The 15716-nt window shown below is 49.5% G+C and overlaps 1 protein-coding gene across 2 annotated transcripts in view; it reads left to right on the top strand.

Annotated features, from left to right (window-relative positions):
- Window positions 1-15716, top strand: part of SLC35E2B (solute carrier family 35 member E2B) — a 98277-nt gene that overhangs the window by 79667 nt on the left and 2894 nt on the right. For both annotated transcript variants that reach the window (XM_075328795.1, XM_075328796.1), the window contains exons 5-8: window positions 1514-1634; window positions 2619-2672; window positions 10491-10563; window positions 14386-14531. In XM_075328795.1, the coding sequence (XP_075184910.1) occupies window positions 1514-1634; window positions 2619-2672; window positions 10491-10563; window positions 14386-14531 (394 nt within the window). The remainder of the gene's footprint in view (window positions 1-1513; window positions 1635-2618; window positions 2673-10490; window positions 10564-14385; window positions 14532-15716) is intronic.

Raw genomic sequence — 15716 nt, forward strand, 5'->3', positions numbered from 1 at the left:
TGTGTGGTGGGAGTCAGCCGGGTGCCTGTGTGGTGGGAGTCAGCCGGGTGCCTGTGTGGTGGGAGTCAGCCGGGTGCCTGTGTGGTGGGAGTCAGCCGGGTGCCTGTGTTGGTGGGAGTCAGCCGGGTGCCTGTGTGGTGGGAGTCAGCCGGCACCAACAGGCATCCGGCTGCTGCCCTCACACAGCCACAGGTACCCGGCCGCTTGCACGCAGGGTGGGCAGGCAGCCTCTGTGCATGCGGGGCGGGCGGCTGTGCAGCAGATTACCCAGTTTTTCCGCGGTCCCAGTTTCAAATGATGGTGCCGGGAGCGGGCGCGTGCGCAGATGGAGCTCTTGGATGGATTCTTTTTTTTCTGCAAACACCTGAAGCATTAAAAAGGATCAATAGACTGAACGTATGAACAGCAATTTCTTTTACAATCAAAATAAATAGATAACTAAAGCCCTTCAAGTTTTTATTTGAGCAATTTATCAGGTTTTTTTTTTTTGGTTTTTTTTTTGCTGTGTACTCCTCCAAAACCTCAGTATACACATACTCTTGAAGTTCAAACCAAAGTTTTGCCCTATGATTGTCAGTTCTGTCTTTTACCTACTAGTCAGTATAGAGTCCTTACTAATTACATCAGTGTCCTGCTCCCATTTAGTAGTTAAAATCGGGCCCCTTCTACATTTCAGTCCCCCCAAATCCTGATTAGCCACCGCAGCACCACTGCTCTCTCCTAGTATTTATACCAGGTTTTCTCTTTTAAAGCGGTATTCCCATCTCTAAGGTCCTATCCCAATATGTAGTAGGTGTAAGAATAAAGAACAAAGATTGCAATGCAGATACATAATAATAAAGTTTATTAATTCACATAAAGAATTATTAAAAAAATACATATAAAACCTATAGAAAGGGGAGTAAGCATAAAAGATACAGAAACAGGATAAAAAAAATGTGCTGCACAATTTGGGAATATTAGCCAATACATCCAATCAAAAATGTAGTATAGTTCTCCTCATGTACAGGGCATTGCAGCTTAGGTATCCATGGTTACATCACTCATATAGTGACAGTCGCTCGTGGTCGTAACCATGGATACCTAAGCTACTGCAATGCCCTGCACATGAGGTATGAGACATGGCTATATCCGGAGAACTATACTTCATTTCTAATTGGAGGTATTTGCTAATATTATTATTCCTAGTACATATTGGGATCGGATCTTGGAGATGGGAATACCCCTTCTAAGCCCCCCGTCGATACCCCTATCATTGCTTGACTGTGGACAAAGCCCACTATCACTGTAGCCCCAAAGCCTCCTTCACCTCCAGCACATACTCTGCTGCCTGTTGCTGTCAGACCCCTGGTGGACACTGGTGGCATAGCTTTTAGGGTCTAGGATGGAAGTGCAAAAGTGTAGGGTCCGGGCTGTAGTGTAGTGTATGGTCCTTCCTCACTGCTATAACATTGTATGGGCTTTGTGCTTGTTCTGATATTTGGTAGTTACTGATGAATTTGGTCTCTTTCAGGAATGATGGTGAATCTGTCCCTCCTACCGGTGATGGCCGGACTCGCCCTCTGTACTGCAACCGAAGTCAGCTTTAATGTTCTTGGCTTCTCTGCAGCACTATCCACCAATATCATGGACTGGTAAGTTGGTAAGCTGTTTTGTCCTAGAAAGGGTTTTTCTGGTTTCTGGAAAGTTGTGTCCTCCGGCATCTACATGGGCCGGGCCGATGAACTCACTGATAGTTTGCAGCACGGTGAACGTGACCTTAAAGGCGCTGTCCATGTTTGGCAGACTTGTGAGTTCTATGGTGTCGATGGTCATTTGTCCTAATGCTTTCCCTTTTAGGGCAATATATTGGATTCACTTTTGGGTTCCACATTGTTAAAAGGCTTTAAGGGGAGGTGTATAAGGGCTCAAACACGAGGTCTGAATGTTTAAATTCTATTGAGTAGAGAGATCAAATTCGCTATGAATTTGCCCCAATTTTCAGACCAATTTAATGAATTCGAATCTTTGAGGATTTGATTTGCACAGACAGCATGGTCGCCATTGTGCTTGATTCTGATGGCCGGTTAGGCGTTAAAAAACAAACTCGTATACGTGCTGCTTCTTGGCCCCCTCCATCACTTTTCGCTCCTCTTCCTCCTTCTATCTCTGGACTTTCGTTGGTTGCCACCGCTGACTTGGCTCCATGCGGTTACGTCAGGCGCAATACACGTCAGTGACCGGTTGCGTCTCACATGGTTGTGGAACACAACACACATCCCTAATGTCAATGATATGTCCGTCCCCCCCATGTGATGGCAAGGAGCCTAATGAGAAGGTGATGGCCTGTAAGACCAGAGGTAGAAGAATGAGATGGAGCTGATCGGTGAACCTGGCAGGGAGCAGCAGGACAGGTATGGGGTGGGCCAAGGAGAAGTGAGCATAAAAGTTCATATCTCGCTCTTGAATTGAGCAAATTTGTCTAAATTAAATTTTGGGACGTTCTCTCAACTCTAGTGAAGAACGTTGTAGAATTGACAGGTTGACGGTGATGGGCCTGAGTCTTCATCAAGAAATAGAAGTGCGATTTTCTTGATATATTCTACGGTATAACAATTATATTGTACTTGTCATTTCAGCTTGCAGAACGTCTTCTCAAAGAAACTCCTCAGTGGAGATAAATACAAATTTTCGTAAGTATTTTGTGCCCTTTATGATTGTTGCTGCCCAAGAATCAAACCATTACCTGAGGATAGAAATACATATTGATTCATCAGAATGATGGGAGGGGACGTATCGGTGCTTCAGGAATAGGCGGTGTCCACCTTCTGTAAACCTGACAATTTATATATAGGATGGCAAAACTCTATTACTTTGCTTTCAGGATGACTGATGTTATGTGATGGAGCATGCATGAGATGTTAAAGGGGATGTCCAGGACTTTAGCATTAATGACCTAGTCTTGTGACAGGTCATCAATGTCAGATTGTGGAGGGTGCGACACCCGGTATCCCCACCGAGCTGCTGTACAGTCTGAGCAACTCAGTTGCGGAGCTGCACAGCACAGCTCCGTCAACTGTATACTGGCTGCGGCCGAGCACCTTATTCTGATCCGTAGGGGGCAGATGTGCAGTACCTGGTCACAGCCACTATTCCGTCATTAGAGCTGTACTGTGCAGCTCCGCAACTTAGTAGTTCTGTACAACGATGACGCCAGGAACAGCTGATCAGCGGCGGTGCCGGGTGTCGCTCCCTCACCAATCAGACATTGCTGACCTATCCTAAGAATAGGTCATCCTGGTTAACCCCTTCAATTTATGACTTACTAGCTGTAGTACCTGGCATTGCCTGGGATAGTAACTGTCTCTCTCCCAATCTCGGTCTATCTCTGTCTGTCTGTCTCTATCTCTTTTTCCCTGACTGTCTCTGTGTGTCTCTCTGTCTCCGTGTGTCTGTCTCTTTCCCTGTCTGTCTGTTTATCTCTCTGTCTCTCTGTATCAGTCTCTCTATCTGTCTGTCTGTCTCTTTCCCCGTCTGTCTCTTTCCCCGTCTGTCTCTTTCCCCGTCTGTCTCTTTCCCCGTCTGTCTCTTTCCCCGTCTGTCTCTTTCCCCGTCTGTCTCTTTCCCCGTCTGTCTCTTTCCCCGTCTGTCTCTTTCCCCGTCTGTCTCTTTCCCCGTCTGTCTCTTTCCCCGTCTGTCTCTTTCCCCGTCTGTCTCTTTCCCCGTCTGTCTCTTTCCCCGTCTGTCTCTTTCCCCGTCTGTCTCTTTCCCCGTCTGTCTCTTTCCCCATCTGTCTCTTTCCCCGTCTGTCTCTTTCCCCGTCTGTCTCTTTCCCCGTCTGTCTCTTTCCCCGTCTGTCTCTTTCCCCGTCTGTCTCTTTCCCCGTCTGTCTCTTTCCCCGTCTGTCTCTTTCCCCGTCTGTCTCTTTCCCCGTCTGTCCACCGACATCATATTACCTCACACATAAGCTTCTTCTACTAAGAATGTCCTTTGTGCCTATAGCAACCAATCACAGCTGCTATTAATGACTTGTAGCTTCCAGCTTCATTTACTTTAATGAAGGCAGGTTTTCTTCGGCGCTCTATTGGGAGACCCAGACGATTGGGTGTATAGCACTGCCTCCGGAGGCCACACAAAGCAATTACACTAAAAAGTGTAAGGCCCCTCCCCTTCTGGCTATACACCCCCAGTGGGATCACTGGCTCACCAGTTTTCTGCTTTGTGCGAAGGAGGTCAGACATCCACGCATAGCTCCACTGTTTGTAGTCAGCAGTAGCTGCTGGCTCTATCGGATGGAAGAAAAGAGGGCCCATATGGGGCCCCCAGCATGCTCCCTTCTCACCCGCGGTTGGTGCTTGTAAGGTTGAGGTACCTATTGCTGGTACGGAGGCTGGAGCCCACATGCTGTTTTCCTTCCACATCCCCTTAGGGCTCTGTGGAAGTGGGATCTTGCCGGCCCCCAAGCCCTGGGGCCGGGCTCCATCCACAGACCCATAGAACCTGCTGGATGTGGAGCGGGAGTGCCGTTCAGGGACAAGGCCCTGCAACTTTCAGGTACTCTGTGTCCCCGGCAGGCACGGACACTCTCAGGGCCTGCTGAGCGTTGTAGTGCGCCGGGGACAGTGGCGATGTACGCTGGGGGTTAGGTCACTGCAGCTTTGCTGGGTGACGTTGTGTATTGGGAACTACTGCGCCGACCGCTCCTGGAGCGGCGGCGCAGCTGCGACTTATGGTGCGCCGGGGGCTTTGCGCCGACCGCGCTTTTACGGCGGCGGCGCTTCTAACTTTAGCCCCCGGCTTCTGCGGCCTAGCTCCGCTTCGTTCCCGCCCCCACCCTGTCAATCAGGGTAGGGGAGAGACGCTGCTCAATCACAGCGCCGAGGGCTGGAGCTTTATTTACATGCTCCAGCCCTCTCACTAGGCACAAGGGGAAGCAGACTTCCCGCTCTTCGTCGGTGTACGCCCAGGGCCCGCCCCCCCTCTCCACAAGGACGCCGGCAGCCATTACACATGCGATCTGGCTGGGGAGAGGCAGCAGGCTCTGGGAGACCCAGACTAGAGGGATTTCTGGCGACCACACACCGCTCCTAAGCGGGCGGTAAGCTGCACAGTAGTGCTGGCCCCTCTAGTGCCTCAGTGACATATTAGTGTACTTTTTTCTTGGTACCATATATATATATATAGTTGCACTGTAGGTCGCTTCTTGGCTGGACACCCTGTACTGCTCTGAGGAGGCAGCAACATGTCATCCGCAAAACGCAAGGCTGCCAAGGCACGGGCTGTGTGCACTGTTTGTACTGCATGTGGGGCTGATCTACCGGCAGGCTCCAATGATTCACATTGTGTGCAATGTTCAGTCCCAGTGGCACTTCGTCAGCCAGAGCCTATTGTGGTGGTAGCCCAGGCAGCGACGCCTGTGAACCCTGCCCCGGTGACGGGGACAGACTTTGCAGTGTTTGCTGATAAGATGTCTGAGGCCATGACAAAAATCCTGGAGACCTTGCAGGCCAGGCCAGTTCCTCAGACCATGGACACTGCCGTGGCTATGCTCTCTGGTCCCCCTCAGTTGGAACTAATCCGTACTTCAAGGGGGTCTCAGGCATCACAAGCTGAAGTCTCTGACTCAGATGACAGTCCCAGGCAGCCTAAGCGAGCTCGCTGGGAAAGACCCTCCACGTCATCACACTGCTCAGGGTCTCAGCGAGAAGAATCTCTCTGTGATGAGACTGAGGACGGGGATCAGGATTCTAATCCTGAGGCCCCTCTCAATCTGGATGCCCCTGATGGTGACGCCATGGTTAATGACCTTATATCGGCCATTAATAGACTGTTGGATATTTCTCCCCCAGCCCCTTCTGCAGAGGAGGCAGCTGCACAGCAGGAGAAGTTCCATTTCCTGTATCCCAAGCGTAAATTAAGTGCTTTTTTGGACCACTCTGACTTCAGAGAATCAATCCAGAAGCACGACGCTCACCCAGACAAGCGTTTCTCTAAACGTTCTAAGGATACCCGTTATCCTTTTCCCTCTGAGGTGGCCAAACGCTGGACCCAGTGCCCAAAGGTGGATCCACCAATTTCCAAGCTTGCGGCTAGATCCATAGTCGCAGTAGAGGATGGCGCTTCACTTAAAGATGCCAACGACAGACAGATGGACCTTTGGTTGAAATCTGTCTATGAAGCTATCGGCGCGTCGTTTGCTCCAGCATTCGCGGCCGTGTGGGCACTCCAAGCTATTTCAGCTGGTCTGGCACAGGTGGATGCTATCATGCATCCAGCAGTACCGCAGGTGGCGTCCCTAACTTCGCAAATGTCTGCGTTTGCGACCTATGCTATCAATGCTGTCCTAGAATCTACGAGCCGTACCTCTATGGCGGCCGCCAATTCTGTGGTTTTGCGCAGAGCCTTATGGTTAAAGGACTGGAAAGCAGATGCTGGTTCCAAAAAATGTTTAACCAGCTTGCCATTATCTAGAGACAGACTGTTTGGTGAGCCATTGGCTGAAATCATAAAACAGTCCAAGGGCAAGGACTCTTCCTTGCCACAGCCCAGAGCAAGTAAACCTCAACAGAAAAAGTGGCAGTCGAGGTTTCGGTCCTTTCGAGGCTCGGGCAAGCCCCAATTCTCCTCGTCCAAAGGGACTCAGAAAGGACAAGGGAGCTCAGATTCCTGGCGGGCTCACTCACGCCCCAGGAAAGCAAATGGAGGAACCGCTTCCAAGGCGGCTACCTCATGACTTTCGGCCTCCGCCCTCCGCATCCTCGGTCGGTGGCAGGCTCTCCCGCTTTTGCGACATTTGGCTGTCACAGGTCAAAGACCGGTGGGTAACAGACATTTTGTCTCGCGGGTACAGAATCGAGTTCAGTTCTCGGCCTCCACTTCGGTTCTTCAGAACCTCCCCACACCCCAACCGAGCAGATGCCCTGCTGCAGGCGGTGGACTCTCTAAGAGCAGAAGGAGTCGTGATCCCTGTCCCCCCTCTGGAAAGGGGGCGAGGATTTTACTCCAATCTCTTTGTGGTTCCAAAAAAGGACGGCTCCTTCCGTCCTGTTCTGGACCTAAAACTGCTCAACAAGCATGTGAACGCCAGGCGGTTCCGGATGGAATCCCTCCGCTCAGTCATTGCCTCAATGTCCCAAGGATATTTCCTAGCATCAATAGACATCAAAGATGCTTATCTCCACGTGCCGATTGCTACAGAGCACCAACGCTTTCTACGCTTCGTGATAGGAGACGAACATCTTCAGTTCGTGGCTCTGCCATTTGGTCTGGCGACAGCCCCCCGGGTGTTCACCAAGATCATGGCAGCAGTGGTAGCAGTCTTGCACTCTCACGGACACTCTGTGATCCCTTACTTGGACGATCTACTGGTCAAGGCACCCTCTCAGGAGGCATGCCAACTCAGCCTGAATTTTGCACTGGAGACTCTCCAGGCGTTCGGGTGGATCATCAACTTCCCAAAGTCAAATCTGTCACCGACCCAATCACTAACGTATCTTGGCATGGAGTTTCATACTCTCTCAGCGATAGTGAAGCTTCCGCTGAGCAAGCAGCGGTCACTACAGACAGGGGTGCAGGCTCTCCTTCAAAGTCAGTCGCACTCCTTAAGACGCCTCATGCACTTCCTCGGGAAGATGGTGGCGGCAATAGAGGCGGTTCCGTTTGCGCAGTTTCATCTGCGTCCACTTCAATGGGACATTCTCCGCCAATGGGACGGGAAGTCGACATCCCTGGACAGGAAAGTCTCCCTTTCCCAGACGGCCAAGGACTCTCTGCAGTGGTGGCTCCTGTCCACCTCATTATCACAGGGAAGATCCTTCCTACCACCGTCCTGGGCGGTGGTCACGACAGACGCGAGTCTGTCAGGGTGGGGAGCAGTTTTTCTCCACCACAGGGCTCAGGGTACGTGGACTCAGCAGGAGTCCACCCTTCAGATCAATGTTCTGGAGATCAGGGCAGTGTATCTTGCCCTACTGGCCTTCCAGCAGTGGCTGGAAGGGAAGCAGATCCGAATTCAATCGGACAACTCCACAGCGGTGGCATACATCAATCACCAAGGAGGGACTCGCAGTCGGCAAGCCTTCCAGGAGGTCCGGCGCATTATGATGTGGGTGGAAGCCACGGCCTCCACCATATCCGCAGTTCACATCCCCGGCGTAGAAAACTGGGAAGCAGACTTCCTCAGTCGCCAGGGCATGGACGCAGGGGAATGGTCCCTTCACCCGGACGTTTTTCAGGAAATCTGTCGCCGATGGGGAAGGCCGGACGTCGACCTAATGGCGTCCCGGCACAACAACAAGGTCCCAACATTCATGGCACGGTCTCGCGATCAAAGAGCTCTAGCAGCAGACGCCCTAGTGCAAGATTGGTCGCAGTTCCGGCTCCCTTATGTGTTTCCACCTCTGGCACTCTTGCCCAGAGTGCTACGCAAGATCAGATCCGACTGCAGCCGCGTCATACTCGTCGCTCCAGACTGGCCGAGGAGGGCGTGGTATCCGGATCTGTGGCATCTCACGGTCGGCCAACCGTGGACACTTCCAGACCGACCAGACTTACTGTCCCAAGGGCCGTTTTTCCATCGGAATTCTGCGGCCCTCAACCTGACTGCGTGGCCATTGAGTCCTGGATCCTAGCGTCTTCAGGCTTATCCCAAGGGGTCGTTGCCACCATGAGACAGGCTAGAAAGCCCACGTCTGCTAAGATCTACCACAGAACGTGGAGGATATTCTTATCCTGGTGCTCTGCTCAGGGAGTGTCTCCCTGGCCATTTGCATTACCTACCCTTCTTTCTTTCCTGCAATCGGGGTTAGAAAAGGGTTTGTCGCTCGGCTCCCTTAAAGGACAGGTCTCGGCGCTATCCGTCTTTTTTCAGAAGCGTCTAGCACGACTTTCTAAGGTGCGCACGTTCCTACAGGGGGTTTGCCATATCGTTCCCCCGTACAAGCGGCCGTTAGATCCATGGGATCTGAACAGGGTACTAGTTGCCCTCCAGAAGCCGCCCTTCGAGCCTCTGAAGGAGGTTTCACTTTCTAGACTATCACAGAAAGTGGCTTTTCTGGTAGCGATCACATCTCTTCGGAGAGTGTCTGAGCTGGCAGCACTATCATCCAAGGCTCCCTTCCTGGTCTTCCACCAGGACAAGGTAGTGCTGCGCCCCATTCAGGAGTTTCTCCCGAAGGTGGTATCCTCTTTTCATCTTAATCAGGATATTTTTTTGCCTTCGTTTTGTCCTCATGCAGTTCATCGGTATGAGAAGGATTTACATTTGTTAGATCTGGTGAGAGCACTCAGAATCTACATTTCCCGCACAGCGCCCCTGCGCCGTTCGGATGCACTCTTTGTCCTTGTCGCTGGTCAGCGCAAAGGGTCGCAGGCTTCTAAGGCCACCCTGGCTCGATGGATCAAAGAACCAATTCTTGAAGCCTACCGTTCTGCGGGGCTTCAGGTTCCATCAGGGCTGAAGGCCCATTCTACCAGAGCCGTGGGTGCGTCCTGGGCATTGCGACACCAGGCTACGGCTCAACAGGTGTGCCAGGCAGCTACCTGGTCGAGTCTGCACACTTTCACCAAACATTATCAGGTGCATACCTATGCTTCGGCGGACGCCAGCCTAGGTAGAAGAGTCCTGCAGGCGGCAGTTGCCTCCCCGTAGGGGAGGGCTGTCTTGCAGCTCTAACATGAGGTATTTCTTTACCCACCCAGGGACAGCTTTTGGACGTCCCAATCGTCTGGGTCTCCCAATAGAGCGCCGAAGAAGAAGGGAATTTTGTTACTTACCGTAAATTCCTTTTCTTCTAGCTCTTATTGGGAGACCCAGCACCCGCCCTGTTGTCCTTCGGGATTGTTGGTTTGTTTGCGGGTACACATGTTGTTCATGTTGAACGGTTTTCAGTTCTCCGATGTTACTCGGAGTGAATTTGTTTAAACCAGTTATTGGCTTTCCTCCTTCTTGCTTTTGCACTAAAACTGGTGAGCCAGTGATCCCACTGGGGGTGTATAGCCAGAAGGGGAGGGGCCTTACACTTTTTAGTGTAATTGCTTTGTGTGGCCTCCGGAGGCAGTGCTATACACCCAATCGTCTGGGTCTCCCAATAAGAGCTAGAAGAAAAGGAATTTACGGTAAGTAACAAAATTCCCTTCTTTGGAGAGTAACTGAAAAACACGGAGTTAAATTTTCCCGTCAAAACATAGTCTATGACGTTCCCTGAGTCACATGAAGTGTCTGTGCAAATTTTGATGATTGTAAAAGCGACGGTGCAGATTCCTTTAGCGGACACACACACACACACACACACACGCGCGCACACACACACGCACAAACGCACACACACGCACGCACGCACGCACGCGCACACACATACACACACACACACAACTTTATATATTAGATTATCTGAGCATATGAATACAGACTACTGTTCTATTCTGGTTAATGCAACAGAATATTCTCGTTTTTTAAAAGATTGCATTTTTTTGTTTAACTGTTTCGTGAGTTATGTTTTTTCTTTTTGCAGACCACCTGAGCTCCAGTTTTACACTAGCGCAGCAGCGGTGATCTTGCTAATCCCAACGTGGATATTCTTGATGGTAAATAATGAATATCTGCACACACATACAGAAACAACTTAAGAGCTATAATCTGACCAGAATTCAGCGTTTACGATGTTTAAGCAATATCCCGCCGCAGTGTCATAAAACGGTGCACATTTAGGTTTACTATACATAACACGATGCTAGCGGCACTGAGTATCCTGGGTTTATTGCTCTCATAGAGGTTGTGACCGCAGCCTTTTAGTGCTTGTAACATTGTGTACACAACACGGCTATGGGATCCCATTAACTCAGCAGGGGCTGAAAGAGTGTCTTGTGGTCTCTGTTGGGGTGGAGTGTGTAGCAAACCTATTAATTATCTATATAAGTGCAAACTTCAGTCCACTATTACCTGAAGTCTGTCTATACTGAGGTATAAGTTGGAGCCCTTATTCTTCAGAGTCGCAGAAGATCAACATATACAAAATCAATATAAACCCTCACACGCAACGAGCGTTACAAAAAGTGACATCCTCCTTGTGCCTGATGAAGAAATAACTAAAAGGAGAGAGTTTATTACATGAATATGATGGATGATCTCATTTTGCAAGACTGGGTGTTGTTACTCAAGTATATGGAGCTAGATATAGTTTGCATCGTTTATAAAAGATAAACAAAAAAACACCAAGGAATGCCCTAAAGGCAATCGACAACTTGTTAAAATCATACAGTAGATAAAACTGGATCCACCATTCATGAAAGGTGATGTCACAGCTCACCTCCTTTCTCTCCTTTCATAATAACCTTTGCCTTCACCCGTACAAGCTCATTAAATATTTCAGAACACTTTTTAGTAGGCTCGGTCCATCACTGCTGATTTTCATGAGGTCACCAGATAGTTGACCTAGTGGCCAATGTGAAAAAAATAATTCATTCATCTTCATTATACAGGATTCCTTCTGAAGGAGTGCCCTGAAGGCAATAGATAACTTTATTGTTAAAATCATACAGTTGATAAAACTGGATCCACCATTCATGAAAGGTGATGTCACAGCTCACCTCCTCCCCCTCCTGCTTTCATAATAATTTTTGCCTTCACCCATACAAGCTCATTAAATGTTTCAGTTCACTTTTTAGTAGGGTCAGTCCATTACTGCAGATTTCCAGGAGTTTACCAGATAGTTGACCTAGTGGCCAATGTGAAGAAAATAATTCATTCATCTTCATTATACTAATAGTAGGATGTGACAAAGCAAGGTATGTGGTGAAGTGCTTACCTATGGCAGTGTTAGCTCACATGAAAGGAACAGGTAAAGTAGTAGCCAACCCCTTTTAAGAAGATTACACCCCAGTAGTTAGAGGGAACCTGTCACCAGATTTCGGGCTTATAAGCTGTGGCCACCACCGGTGGGCTCTTATATGCAGTATGTGAGAATGCTGTATATAAGAGCCCAGGCCGCTGTGTAGAACGTAAAAATCGCTTTATATCTTTCACCTAAGGGTCGGTGCAGTGCGGACTGGTCGGACGGGTGTTTCCTTTCTCGTGTACCAGCTCCTCCTCTTTTGGCCATCTTTGTTCTCCTTCTTCTGTAGCCGGGGTGCATGACGTGTCATACGTCATCCACACTAGCCGGCATTGAGGCTAGTGTGGATGACACTAGCCCACACTAGCCGGCATTGAGGCGCACTGTGATCTTCTCTGAGCAGGGCAGATCAAAGTATTGTAGTGCTCCTCTGTGGGACCTCAATGCCGGCTAGTGTGGATGACATAGGACGCGTCATGCACCCAGGCTTCAGAAGGAGGAGGATAAAGATGGCCGAAGAAAAGGCGCCGGTACCGGAGAACGGAGACACCCATCCGACCAGTCTGCACTGCACCGCCCCTTAGGTGAGTATTATAAAGTGATTTTTTTTGTTCTACACAGCGGCCTGGGCTCTTATATACAGTATGTTGGAATCTATATATATAATTGCCTTATTCTGTCTGTCTGTCTGTCTCCAAAATTGTGTCCTTACGGTGACACAAAGCTGATTGGCCGCTGGGCTCGCCATGGCCCCGCCCCCCGCACGGATTGGCCGCTTGCCTCGGCTCCGCCCCCCCACGGATTGGACGCTCGCCTCGGCCTGCCCCCGACCTCCGCATGGATTGGCCACTCGCCCCGGCCCTCCGCACGCATCGCCAGACATAACCTTGCGCTGCTGGGATCGTGACGGAGCCGGTGAATGCTGGTAACCATTATACACATCGGGTAACTAAGGTCCCTTAGTTACCCGATGTGTATCATAGTTACCAGTGTACACCGGCTCCGTCACGATCCCAGCAGTGCCAGACATAAACTTGCGATGCTGGGATCGTGACGGAGCCGGTGAACGCTGGTAACCATTATACACATCGGGTAACTAAGGTCCCTTAGTTACCCGATGTGTATCATAGTTACCAGCGTACACCGGCTCCCGGTACACATGTGCAGGGAGCCGGCATTATACTCCTCTCCCCCCAGGACTACTCCTCCTATTATAGTCGTCCTATTATACTCCTCTCTGAGTATAATAGGAGAACTATTATAGCATGGGGGATGGAGCACGATGGGGTGCGCAGCATGGGGGATGTAGCACGATGGGGGGGTGCGCAGCATGGGTGATGGAGCACGATGGGGAGTGCGCAGCATGGGGGATGGAGCACGATGGGGGGTGCGCAGCATCGGGGATGGAGCACGATGGGGAATGCGCAGCATAGGGGATGGAGCACGATGGGGGGTGGGCAGCATGGGGGATGGAGCACGATGGGGGGTGCGCAGCATGGGGGATGGAGCACGATGGGAGGTGCACACCTCCCCCCAACACACACACACACACTGGGAACCACAAACACCGCCATACACAGACACCCACACACACAGACAACGCCGCACACACACAACACCCAACACACAAACACCGCGGCACACACAAATATACGCACATACCGCACAACACACACATTGCACAAAACATACCTCCCCCCAAAACACACCACACCCACACAAACCGCTCAACACACACACACACACACACACACACACACACACACACACACAACGCTACAGACACACAGCGCTCCACAAACAACGCAACACACATACAACACCGCTCTCACCCCCCGCCACACCCAGACAACACCCAGAACATGTAGAGCGCCCTACACAAACACTTGGTAACTACACACAACAACATCTAATATATATATATATATATATATATATATATATATATATATATATATATATATATATATATATATATATATATATATATATATATATATATATATATATATAACAAAAATCATACATGAACTACACAATACGTAAATTCTAGAATACCCGATGCGTAGAATCGGGCCACCTTCTAGTACTTTATATAAGAGCCCGGTGGTGGTGGCCGCAGCTTATAGGCCCCATATCTGGTGACAGGTTCCCAAGAGATTCTATCAACTTAAAATGACTGTTCAAGCCAAGCACATGCGCTCAGTACATCCTAGGAGTGGGCAGGTAGTGCAGTGGCCCTTCCCACCTACTTGTTTTTATTTCCACCCCCCTTTTTTTTGATTGACAGCTTTGGCTTTACAGGAGCGACAAGAAAGTTGGAGAAAGAAGAACAACAAGTGGCTGGGAAGATGCACTCGACTAGTCGGCCACAGAAGCAGCCTTTAGAAGCACCAAGCGCCTGTGCTTGGTTTGAACAGACATTTTGTACTGACACTTACTTTAAACTGATGGAATCTATATCCTGGTTTTGTTTTTTAAAAATTTTTAATATTGAGTGTGCACGTGTTTATACAAGAAGTTGTAGACCATGCAGACACTCAGCGTTTCTTCACTTTGTATCTGCCTGCTGTAGGACATGCCATTGATTGGGAGAAGTGGGAGAAGATTCAGCTACAACTGGGACGTCATTGTGTTACTTCTCATTGACGGGGTCTTATTCCACTTACAAAGCGTCACAGCGTATGCGCTAATGGGGAAGATATCGCCCGTAACATTCAGGTATTAAACTATATTGTGTAGATCTATGTCATGTAAATATCCACAAGCATGGCAAAACTAGAAAAGGAACCGATCTCTACAGACTGGACTATTAGTTGACGGATGGGAAAGTACAGAACAATTGCGGTGGGTAAGAGCTAGAAAATACAGTAAAAATGTGATCAAGTAAGTATTTTTAAAGGGGATCTCCATGTTTGTGCCTGTTGAAATAACAACACGTACACTCTGGTGCTGCTGTTCTAGTGTTGTCGGCGCTCGCCCACCCGGGGTTCCTGTGAAGTTGTTACGTCACTTGAGCCCCCCTGTGTCTGATCAGCGCCGGCTGCGCTGCCAGCTAGGGCCATATCAAAGCTGAAGAGGTAGTCAGAGCTGCGGCTGCCGATCACTTTCTGCTGTTGTTTCATATATCTGAAGGCGGGTGAGTGCAGCCGGCACTGACTGGGCACTGGGCTCGCATGACATAATAACATCACTTGTGCTCTGGGAGAGCGAGTGCCGACAACACTGGTACTGCGCAGGAGGTGAGTATACATGTTGTTATTTTAAAGGGAACCAATCACCAGGATTTTCGTATATAAGCTAAAGCCAGTGCTATACTGGCACTATCAGGCTGCTTATCTACATACCATTAGTGGTCAGCTCGGATGTTTAGGCTTTCAAATCCAAGAAAGTAAAGTTTATAAATTCAGCAGTTTCTTAATTGGCATTTGCAACTGAGCAGGTAATATATGGGTGGGTATTCAGATTGATTCCTGCCCCCCTGCCTGTTGTTCCTCCCTCTCTCTGTTCTCTATGGTATTATACAAACAAATCACTTTGCTGAAGGACCTGTGGTGAAGTCATACCCATGTGACCTAGTATCCAGCTTTGTTGGCTGAGGCCCCACCCCTTCTGGTCACATGGGAATGACCTCACCACAGGTCCTTAAGCAAAGTGATTTGTTTGTATAATAGCATAGAGAACAGAGAGAGGAAGGAACAACAGGCAGGGGGCGGGAATCCATCTGAATACCCCCCCCAGAGATTATTGGCTCAGTTGCAAATGCCAATCAAGAAGCTGCTGATTTTTTAAAGTTTACTTTCTTGAATTTGAAAACCTAAACATCCGAGTTGCCCACTACAGGTATGTATAGCATCAGCCTGATAGTGCCAGTATAGCACTGGCTTTAGCTTATATACGAAAATC

This window comes from Anomaloglossus baeobatrachus, chromosome 11 (genome assembly GCF_048569485.1).
Source record: "Anomaloglossus baeobatrachus isolate aAnoBae1 chromosome 11, aAnoBae1.hap1, whole genome shotgun sequence".
Classification (NCBI taxonomy): domain Eukaryota; kingdom Metazoa; phylum Chordata; class Amphibia; order Anura; family Aromobatidae; genus Anomaloglossus; species Anomaloglossus baeobatrachus.